General features: G+C 41.6%; 1 protein-coding gene across 1 annotated transcript in view; it reads right to left on the reverse strand.

The window, feature by feature from the left end:
* The window catches only part of LOC128690460 (relaxin receptor 1-like), a 75905-nt gene that overhangs the window by 22101 nt on the left and 41304 nt on the right, over window positions 1-12500 (reverse strand). Inside the window, exon 7 of the mRNA XM_070089756.1 lies at window positions 3669-3740. Within this exon, the coding sequence (XP_069945857.1) occupies window positions 3669-3740 (72 nt within the window). The remainder of the gene's footprint in view (window positions 1-3668; window positions 3741-12500) is intronic.

Below are 12500 nucleotides of genomic sequence, written 5' to 3' on the forward strand. Positions count from 1 at the left end.
CATCAAATTCTGCCACATACAGTGAACAACGAAAGAGACTTTAAATGCTAAAATATTGGCAAACAGGCGAAATTATTTACAAATATTGCCTCTATGTCCACAGCAGGACTCGAACCTGCAATCTCTGTATCAGGGTTCACAGTACTTAACCACGGAGCCAGACCTCAGATAAGTATAGGCGCCGAGCCGGAGCTAGACGATGTTACCCCATACCCCCGGGCACCAGCCTTGTGGTAAAGTACTGTGGACTCTGATACAGAGTTTGCAGGTTCGAGACAATATATATATATATATATATATATATATATATATATATATATATATATATATATATATATATATATATATATATATATATATACACATATGCAATAAGATCACAGTAAACAGGTGATTTCAGAATATGCAAAACAACCACTCTGAAAGAATAGAGAAATTCCAAGCGCTTTCGTGACTACTCACATTATCAAGGAACTATCATAGTTCCTTGATAATGTGAGTAGTCACGAAAGCGCTTGGAATTTCTCTATTCTTTCAGAGTGGTTGTTTTGCATATACATATATATATATAATATATATATATATATATATATATATATATATATATATATATATATATATATATATATATATATATATATATATATATATATATATATATATATATATATATATATATATAATATATATATATATATATATATATATATATATATATATATATATATATATATATATATATATATATTTATTTTTTTTTTTTTTATTATCACACCGGCCGATTCCCACCAAGGCAGGGTGGCCCGAAAAAGAAAAACTTTCACCATCATTCACTCCATCACTGTCTTGCCAGAAGGGTGTTTTACACTACAGTTTTTAAACTGCAACATTAACACCCCTCCTTCAGAGTGCAGGCACTGTACTTCCCATCTCCAGGACTCAAGTCCGGCCTGCCGGTTTCCCTGAATCCCTTCATAAATGTTACTTTGCTCACACTCCAACAGCACGTCAAGTATTAAAAACCATTTGTCTCCATTCACTCCTATCAAACACGCTCACGCATGCCTGCTGGAAGTCCAAGCCCCTCGCACACAAAACCTCCTTTACCCCCTCCCTCCAACCCTTCCTAGGCCGACCCCTACCCCGCCTTCCTTCCACTACAGACTGATACACTCTTGAAGTCATTCTGTTTCGCTCCATTCTCTCTACATGTCCGAACCACCTCAACAACCCTTCCTCAGCCCTCTGGACAACAGTTTTGGTAATCCCGCACCTCCTCCTAACTTCCAAACTACGAATTCTCTGCATTATATTCACACCACACATTGCCCTCAGACATGACATCTCCACTGCCTCCAGCCTTCTCCTCGCTGCAACATTCATCACCCACGCTTCACACCCATATAAGAGCGTTGGTAAAACTATACTCTCATACATTCCCCTCTTTGCCTCCAAGGACAAAGTTCTTTGTTTCCACAGACTCCTAAGTGCACCACTCACTCTTTTTCCCTCATCAATTCTATGATTCACCTCATCTTTCATAGACCCATCCGCTGACACGTCCACTCCCAAATATCTGAATACGTTCACCTCCTCCATACTCTCTCCCTCCAATCTGATATTCAATCTTTCATCACCTAATCTTTTTGTTATCCTCATAACCTTACTCTTTCCTGTATTCACCTTTAATTTTCTTCTTTTGCACACCCTACCAAATTCATCCACCAATCTCTGCAACTTCTCTTCAGAATCTCCCAAGAGCACAGTGTCATCAGCAAAGAGCAGCTGTGACAACTCCCACTTTGTGTGTGATTCTTTATCTTTTAACTCCACGCCTCTTGCCAAAACCCTCGCATTTACTTCTCTTACAACCCCATCTATAAATATATTAAACAACCACGGTGACATCACACATCCTTGTCTAAGGCCTACTTTTACTGGGAAAAAATTTCCCTCTTTCCTACATACTCTAACTTGAGCCTCACTATCCTCGTAAAAACTCTTCACTGCTTTCAGTAACCTACCTCCTACACAATACACTTGCAACATCTGCCACATTGCCCCCCTATCCACCCTGTCATACGCCTTTTCCAAATCCATAAATGCCACAAAGACCTCTTTAGCCTTATCTAAATACTGTTCACTTATATGTTTCACTGTAAACACCTGGTCCACACACCCCCTACCTTTCCTAAAGCCTCCTTGTTCATCTGCTATCCTATTCTCCGTCTTACTCTTAATTCTTTCAATTATAACTCTACCATACACTTTACCAGGTACACTCAACAGACTTATCCCCCTATAATTTTTGCACTCTCTTTTATCCCCTTTGCCTTTATACAAAGGAACTATGCATGCTCTCTGCCAATCCCTAGGTACCTTACCCTCTTCCATACATTTATTAAATAATTGCACCAACCACTCCAAAACTATATCCCCACCTGCTTTTAACATTTCTATCTTTATCCCATCAATCCCGGCTGCCTTACCCCCTTTCATTTTACCTACTGCCTCACGAACTTCCCGCACACTCACAACTGGCTCTTCCTCACTCCTACAAGATGTTATTCCTCCTTGCCCTATACACGAAATCACAGCTTCCCTATCTTCATCAACATTTAACAATTCCTCAAAATATTCCTTCCATCTTCCCAATACCTCTAACTCTCCATTTAATAACTCTCCTCTCCTATTTTTAACTGACAAATCCATTTGTTCTCTAGGCTTTCTTAACTTGTTAATCTCACTCCAAAACTTTTTCTTATTTTCAACAAAATTTGTTGATAACATCTCACCCACTCTCTCATTTGCTCTCTTTTTACATTGCTTCACCACTCTCTTAACTTCTCTCTTTTTCTCCATATACTCTTCCCTCCTTGCATCACTTCTACTTTGTAAAAACTTCTCATATGCTAACTTTTTCTCCCTTACTACTCTCTTTACATCATCATTCCACCAATCGCTCCTCTTCCCTCCTGCACCCACTTTCCTGTAACCACAAACTTCTGCTGAACACTCTAACACTACATTTTTAAACCTACCCCATACCTCTTCGACCCCATTGCCTATGCTCTCATTAGCCCATCTATCCTCCAATAGCTGTTTATATCTTACCCTAACTGCCTCCTCTTTTAGTTTATAAACCTTCACCTCTCTCTTCCCTGATGCTTCTATTCTCCTTGTATCCCATCTACCTTTTACTCTCAGTATAGCTACAACTAGAAAGTTATATATATATATATATATATATATATATATATATATATATATATATATATATATATATATATATATATATATATATATATATATATATATATATATATATATATATATATATATATATATATATATAATCGTTATGTGGTTTCTACCATCTAAATATGCTCTTTTTCCTAATAACCATAAATATCTTACAGCTATCTTGTAAGTATCTAGTAAATATCTTATAAACTGAAAATGGTGCTAAATCTCGGGTAGGTAAGGAATACATGTTCGTGCAGAGATTATATAGTACGATAGTACTCATGTGGCTGGGAAAGAATTACGACAGTTATTGAAAGGTTAAGAGTGTGTATGTGAACCATTCAGCAGTGACCTCGCAGATTCAATACAACTCGTGTGAACACAAACACTCAGAGGATTTGCAGAAAATTAGAGAAACTCACAGTCGTTGAAGGTTGGTGTTGTGGGTGAAGAAACCGTCAGGAAGATCGCTGATGTTGTTGCTACTTAGCTGCCTGAAAACACACATAATATCCTGAGAAATATTCCTTTACGTTGTGCAGGCTGAGGAGCAGAAAAATAAACAAGAGAATGAGATAACATAACCCTTACGGTCCATTTTGAGGCTGTCAGCTGAGGAAAAATAGTTACTGGCTGATGGTTTAATTAGACTTTAAAGCCTTTCGACACACGAGGGTCATTAAGGTTGCATGTCACCTGCTCATCACCATTCAAGAATAATTCAATCCCAAATAATGGTATGATTAAAGTAAACTCTAAGTGTGTACATCCTGAGATATATATTCCCCTCCATTTGTGCAGATTTTGTTGTTCTAAATGCACACAAACACACACACACACACACACACACACACACACACACACACACACACACACACACACACACACACACACACACACACACACACGCACGCACGCACACACACAAAGTGGTCATTGCAGTGATGTATAATCCACCACAGAACTGCAGGAGGCCAAGAGAGGAATATGAAGAGAGCAACAGAGTAATGGTGGACACACTTGCTAAGGTGGCATGAAGAGCTCACTCCAGCAGAGCAAAGTTGCTGGTTATGGGGGATTTCAACCACAGGGAGATTGACTGGGAAAACCTGGAGCCACATGGGGGTCCCGAAACATGGAGAGCCAGGATGTTGAACGTGGTGCTGGAAAACCTCATGCACCAACATGTTAAGGACACTACCAGAGTGAGAGGGGAGGATGAACCAGCAAGATTGGACCTTGTGTTCACCCTGGGCAGCTCAGACATTGAGGACATCAAGTATGAGAGTCCCCTAGGAGCTAGCGACCACGTGGTTCTGTGCTTTGAATACATAGTAGAGCTGCAAGTGGAGAGAATAACAGGAGTTGAATGGGAAAAGCCTGACTATAAAAGAGGGGACTACATAGGGTTGAAGAACTTCCTGCGGGAGGTCCAGTGGGACAGAGAACTGGCAGGAAAGCCAGTAAATGAAATGATGGAATATGTAACAACAAAATGCAAGGAGGCAGTGGAAAGGTTTATTCCCAAGGGCAACAGTAACAACGGGAAGACCAGAACGAGCCCCTGGTTTACCCGACGGTGTAAGGAGGCAAAAACAAAGTGCAATAGAGAATGGAAAAAGTACAGAAGGCAGAGAACACACGAAAATAGGGAGATCAGTCGCAGAGCCAGGAATGAGTATGCACAGGTAAGGAGGGAGGCCCAGCGACAGTATGAAAATGACATAGCATCGAGAATCAAGACTGACCCGAAACTGTTGTATAGCCACATCAGGAGGAAGACAACAGTCAAAGACCAGGTGATCAGATTAAGGACAGAAGGTGGAGAACTCACAAGAAATGATCAGGAGGTACGTGAGGAGCTTAACAGGAGATTTAAGGAAGTTTTTACAGTAGAGACAGGAAGGGCTGTGGGAAGACAGCACAGAAGGGAACATCAAGAGGGAATATACCAACAAGTGTTGGATGACATACGAACAACTGAGGAGGAGGTGAAGAAGCTCATAAGTGACCTTGACACCTCAAAGGCGATGGGACCGGACAACATCTCCCCATGGGTCCTTAGAGAAGGAGCAGAGATGCTGTGCGTGCCTCTAACCACAATCTTCAACACATCCCTTGAAACTGGGCAACTACCTGAGAAATGGAAGACAACTAATGTAGTCCCCATATTTAAGAAAGGAAACAGAAACGAGGCACTAAACTACAGACCTGTGTCTCTGACATGTATTGTGTGCAAAGTCATGGAGAAGATTATAAGGAGGAGTGGTCGAACACCTGGAAAGGAACAAGATTATAAATGAAAACCAGCATCGGTTCATGGAAGGCAAATCTTGTATCATAAACCTCCTGGAGTTTTATGACAAGGTAACAGAAGTAAGACACGAGAGAGAGGGGTGGGTAGATTGCGTTTTCCTAGACTGCAGGAAGGCTTTTGACACAGTTCCCCACAAGAGATTAGTGCAGAAGCTGGAGGATCAGGCGCATGTAAAAGGGAGAGCACTGCAATGGATAAGGGAATACCTGACAGGGAGGCAGCAACGAGTTATGGTACGTGAAGAGGTATCACAGTGGGCGCCTGTTACGAGCGGGATCCCACAGGGGTCAGTTCTAGGACCAGTACTATTTTTGATATATATGAACGACATGATGGAAGGAATAGACTCTGAAGTGTCCCTGTTCGCAGATGACGTGAAGTTGATGAGAAGAATTAAATCGGACGAAGATGAGGCAGTACTGCAAAGAGACCTGGACAGGCTGGACATGTGGTCCAGTAACTGGCTTCTCGAATTCAATCCAGCCAAATGCAAAATCGTGAAGATTGGGGAGGGGCAAAGAAGACCGCAGCTAGAGTATAGGCTAGGTGGACAAAGACTACAGACCTCACTCAGGGAGAAAGACCTTGGGGTGACCATAACACCGAGCACATCACCGGAGGCACACATCAACCAAATAACCGCTGCAGCATACGGGCGCCTGGCAAACCTGAGAATAGCGTTCCGAAACCTTAATAAGGAATCGTTCAAGACACTGTGCACTGTGTATGTTAGGCCCATACTGGAGTATGCAGCACCAGTCTGGAACCCACACCTGGTCAAGCACGTCAAGAAGTTAGAGAAAGTACAAATGTTTGCAACAAGGCTAGTCCCAGAGCTCAAGGGAATGTCGTACGAGGAAAGGTTAAGGGAAATCGGACTGACGACACTGGAGGACAGAAGGGTCAGGGGAGACATGATAACGACATACAAGATACTGCGGGGAATAGACAAGGTGGACAGAGATAGGATGTTCCAGAGAGGGGACACAGGGACAAGGGGTCACAACTTGAAGCTGAAGACTCAGACGAGTCACAGGGACGTTAGGAAGTATTTCTTCAGTCATAGAGTTGTCAGCAAGTGGAATAGCCTAGCAAGTGAAGTAGTGGAGGCAGGAACCATACATAGTTTTAAGAAGAGGTATGGCAAAGCTCAGGAAGCAGAGAGAGAGAGGACCCAGTAGCGATCAGTGAAGAGGCGGGGCCAGGAGCTGTGTCTCGACCCCTGCAACCACAATTAGGTGAGTACAATTAGGTGAGTACACACACACACACACACACACACACACACACACACACACACACACACACACACACAATCAAGCACGTCAAGAAATTAGAGAAAGTGCAAAGGTTAGCAACAAGACTAGTCCCAGAGCTAAGGGGAATGTCTTATGAAGAAAGGTTAAGGGAAATCGGCCTGGCGACACTGGAGGACAGGAGGGTCAGGGGAGACATGATAACGACATAAAATACTGCGCGGAATAGACAAGGTGGACAAAGACGGGATGTTCCAGGGAGGGGACACAGAAAGAAAGGGTCACAATTGGAAGTTGAAGAGTCAGATGAGTCAAAGGGATGTTAGGAAGTATTTCTTCAGTCATAGAGTTGTCAGGCAGTGGAATAGCCTAGAAAGTGACGTAGTGGAGGAGGGAACCATACATAGTTTTAAGACGAGGTTTGATAAAGCTCATGAAGCAGGGAGAGAGAGGACCCAGTAGCAACCAGCGAAGAGGCGGGGCCAGGAGCTAAGAATCGACCCCTGCAACCAGAAATAGGTGAGTACAAATAGGTGAGTACACACACACACACACACACACACCAACAGAGGTATACTCATTAGAAAATATGTAAAGTGCACAGTTATTAATTCTGTCTAGACAGTTGAGGTCAGGCTGGTGTACAGAAGACACTCCGTGCCCTACCATCATGCTAACTGGACAAGTACTTTACTGTAAGTAATTATATCTTAATGGAGAACATGAATGGATATTTAACAGAACCTGGAAAGTGAAGATTGAACCACTATCACCTCACACATCTTCCCTTCATATATATTTTTATTCTTATTATTGATATTGTTGTTAATACTGTAGTATTGCATTTATTATCAGCTTGTGTTTAGCTGAATGCAAAAATATAAACTTCTTGTTGCCGTTTACTAAAATATTCAAAGTTTTTGTGTTTATAACTTTAAAGATGTAAAAAAAATATATTTTCTTTCTTAGTATCAGTATCCGGGCTAAGCAGAAACTAATATATAAGACAAAATAAAAAGTTGTAAACAATAACATACCATAAGTTATTAATGGAATCTGAACACATTATTGAAGCGACAAGCGAGAGTAACGGGTAATAAGATGGTGCACGAAATACGCAAAAAAATGCATTTTTTGTTGTTTTACAGCACAAAGGCAGCACGGGTCAAAAAACACCGAGAATCAATTAACAATTCTTGCAACAATTCGTCCTCTACTCAGTGAGTGTACAGTGTACAGTGTACAGTGTACGTATACGTTCACAAATATAAATAGTAAAGACATTCACAGACAAGCGTTCATGACTGCACACGATGTGTTACTCGCTTTTAGGAGCTAAATCCCGTGTATCGTGTTAAGTCTAACGAGGCCTTTAAGTGCTTACATTAGACTGACTGGAATTTATGGTGCCCTGGACAAACGGCTTCATCGCATCGAATTGAGCATCTGACAAGCTGGAATGATATAGATGAAGGTAAAAGCGAGGCAGCGCTATCATCTAAGACAACAAAATTTGTGGTTGACACCAAATTGCGGAAAAGTACAGAATCCAAGAGCCGATTCAGTGTTTAGTGCGATCTGGACAAGTTGACGCTCAGGTCGAAGACGTAGATGAGATTCAACAGAGACAATTGCTAAGTAATGCATATTGGAGTAAATGGTAAGAGTAAAGCTGTATCAAAACATAGGTAGTCTGTCCCAAAGTACTATTGATTTGTTTCTAATTGAGAATACTTTTCCAAGATTATGAGCTACGTGTGTCGAGGTTAGAATGATGTGCTGCGCGAAGTGTATTCCAGCTGCATCCTTCCACACCGTTAAGACGCAACTAGCTAAGTGAAGGTAAGAGGAATAAGAAACCATTCATCAGTATCTTTTCCCTGCTTCTTTAACTGCCTGGTAAAGAAAGAGAGAGAGAGAGAGAGAGAGAGAGAGAGAGAGAGAGAGAGAGAGAGAGAGAGGAAGGATAGGAAAGCTGAGTGCATGCTACTCGCTACTTGGAGAGAGGAAGCAATTGCTTCCCTGTCATTCCACTTCTCTTCATTTCTAAATATGCTCCACCCATTTCATAACTTTTCAGACACATTCTGATTTGCTTTCGTGTTTGTGAATTTATTTTTGTGTTAGCATAAGTCTTTTGTGCTCGAATGTTCACCCAGGTCACATTGTGGCAGAATATGCTAACACGTCCTCAGAACATACAGAAAGCAGCCACAAGCCGCTTTCACAATTGTGTAAAATAAATGATGAATATTGCGATGGTGAAGATGGTGAGGATGGTGAGAATAGTGAGGATGGTGAGGAGATATTTCTAAATTTCAGGAGACTTTCTCCCACTTACTCTTTTAAAAGAAATCCGATCTAGGTGACTAAAGGTATGACGGGATTCCTTATAAATAATTGAAAGTATCTAACAAGGATTTATTGTAAGAACTTTTATGACGTCAAGGTTGAATATTTTTTTCTTCGAGTTAATACACACACACACACACACACACACACACACACACACACACACACACACACACACACACACACACATACACGGGGCCAGGAGCTATGACTCAACCCCTTTAACAACAGTCAAGTGAGTGCACACATACTTCTGTTAATACGGCAGTCGAGGACAGCAATCACATGCTCAGAGGCAGATAACAGGCCCAGGAGCTGGGTTCCAATACTTCTGAAAGCTAAGCAAGTTAAGGCAACAAACTATTCAGAAATTTATGAAATTTTAGCAGCAGTAATAAGCAACGCAGTTTTAGGAAGTTATAGCTGTGTTAGACTCACATTGTGAGCCTAACACAGAGTATGTAGCACCAGCCTAGAGCTCCCAGCACAAGCCTAGAGCTCCCAGCACCAGCCTAGAGCTCCCAGCACCAGCCTAGAGCTCCCAGCACCAGCCTAGAGCTCCCAGCACTAGCCTAGAGCTCCCAGCACCACCCTAGAGCTCCCAGCACCAGTCTAGAGCTCCCAGCACCAGCCTAGAGCTTCCAGCACCAGCCTAGAGCTCCCAGCACCAGCCTAGATCTCCCAGCACCAGCGCAGAGCTCCCAGCACCAGCGCAGAGCTCCCAGCACCAGCGCAGAGCTCCCAGCACCAGCGTAGAGCTCCCAGCACCAACGCAGAGCTCCCAGCACCAGTGTAGAGCTCCCAGCACCAGCGTAGTGCTCCCAGCACCAGCGTAGAGCTCCCAGCAATAGTAGTTTTCTTTTCGTTTTTACCCCGGTCATTGTGCTTTAGTTTTTCTCTCAGCTGACACTAAACTGACAGCATAATTTAAAACACAGATCTGCAATCAGTGTTCCTGGAAACTGAACTGGAATAATTATTATGACTGGGAAATAGCGAGTGTGAAGAGAAGAAATATGATAGTTGGATGTGGAAGTTATTAGTGATACTATTGTAAACTGTAAGTGGGGACAGGAGCTGCGTGTTGGAATTAAAGAAAATTCTTAATGTATAAACAGTGTATTGACACAGTATTTATATATACTAATTCCCAGTAAAGGAAAACACATGTGTTATTCTAGCATTTATTATAATAATAATAATTATTATTATTGTTGTTCCACATCAGTCGTCATCGTTTTAGTAATGATGATATGTATTTATATTCAGTCAGAGTTTGCTTGATCATGGATCATTGCAGTTCATTCTGTACATCCAATATTAATGACAAGAGATTTAAGCCTCTCAATGTATATACACTGAGAGCTGTAAGTCTCTCACTATATATACACTGAGAGCTTCTGCCCAAATCCTTATTTTAGGTATTGATATATTCTTGACTGGAGGTGAAGAGGTCCCATGCAGCCTTAATTATCCTTGTGTAGTTCATTATCTTTAAGTTTAATGAACTAATCAACTTGATTTCTGGCGTTTGGTTTCCCTTCAGGAGTTGCACCCGTTAAGCACTCGGTAAGCCCGATAAGAAAATTAGCTATGTAGTGATTTGTTGGGTATAATTACAGTGTCATTGATTTGCTATACATCGCTGTTCTCTCTCTCCAGTAGTCCCCTCAAGGAAGGCTCCTTGACGCTGGTGAGGGGCTCTTGATCTAGGGAATTGGATCTGTGCTCCAGTTCCCTGAATTAAGCCTGAATGCCGTCCATCCCCCCATAGGCGCTGTATAATCCTACGGGTTTAGTGCTTCACCCTTGATTATAATAATAATCTCTCCAGTAGTGCTCCTCTTGCTGCCTCTCTCTCTCTTTTCTTTCCCCTTGTTTGTGGGTGTCCTGCCGTTTCTTTCATTTCCTCCCTTTACTCTATATCTCTTTACATTACCCTCGTTGACCTCGATGGTAAGGTCACATGGTTTAGCTATACAGGCGTGATATTGTATTAATATTGATAGAATTACCGACAATATGTTAGGTAAAAGGTCACAAGTGCAATTAATGTGACATTTTATTGTGGCAACGTTTCGCTCGACAAAGTTTCTGGAGAGCAAAACGTTGCTAATGTCACTTTAGTTGCACTTGTGTCCTTTTACAGGCACGATATTGTTTATCCTAGGATGAAAGCTGTGTTGATTCTCGTCAGCGTGGCGATAATTACTCTGCCATGACATTTGGAAAAGTTCTGAATATTGAAATTTTCTTTGAGCAATAAATGATTTAACGGGTGCAGAGCAAAATGGATTGAAAGTGTTGTGGTGTGTGCTTCGTGGATGACTGTGTGTGTGTGTGTGTGTGTGTGTGTGTGTGTGTGTGTGTGTGTGTGTGTGTGTGTGTGTGTGTGTGTCTGTGTACTCACCTGTTAGTACTCACTTATTTGTGGTTACAGGGGTCGATTCACAGCTCCTGGGTCTGCCAGTTCGCTGGTCGCTACTAGGTCCACTCTCTCCCTGCTCCATGAGGTTTATGGAACCTCTTCTTAAGGCTATGTATGGATCCTTCCTCCACTACGTTACTCTTCAGAGTGTTCCACTTCCTGACAACTCTAAGACTGAAGAAATACTTCCTAACATCCCTGTGACTCATCTGAGTTTTCAATTTCCAGTTGTGACCCCTTATTGTGCCCTCTCAGCATTATATATGTCGTTATGTCCCCCTGTCCCTCCTCTCCTCCAATTTCGTCAGGTTGAGTTCCTTTAACCTCTTCTCGTAAGACATACCCCTTAGCTCCGGGACTAGTCTTGTTGTATACCTTTGCATTTAGTGTGTGTGTGTGTGTGTGTGTGTGTGTGTGTGTGTCCACAGTCAGTCTATGCACTGTATGCATTAAGTTCACATAGCTGCAAGATGCTTTACCAATCGTTTTATAGGACTGATTTCTTTTTGCACTTTTAATTTATTCCAGTGTTCTTCATGTATGTGTTCCGTTATTATGACTCATAGAAAAACGTACATGGACACGTAATACGGGAAGTAAAATCTGTAGCAATTACTTGTTATGATCCGCAAATACCTCTACTTCTGCTACTACTCCTACTACTTATATTATCACTACTTTATTAGTGATACTATTATTATTATTACCACATATACTACTACTACTATTAGTAGTAGTAGTAGTAGTAGTAGTAGTAGTAGTAGTAGTAGTAGTACGATGCCCTGAATGACCAGTAGTGCTGTATTTTGCTCAATACAGTATTTATGAAATACTTGTCCAACTGGGTCAAAAACAACTTTATAGTTTATGCTCTTACAACTTCAGCGCCGACTATTCCATT

The sequence above is a fragment of the Cherax quadricarinatus genome, chromosome 29, assembly GCF_038502225.1.
Source record: "Cherax quadricarinatus isolate ZL_2023a chromosome 29, ASM3850222v1, whole genome shotgun sequence".
Lineage (NCBI taxonomy): Eukaryota > Metazoa > Arthropoda > Malacostraca > Decapoda > Parastacidae > Cherax > Cherax quadricarinatus.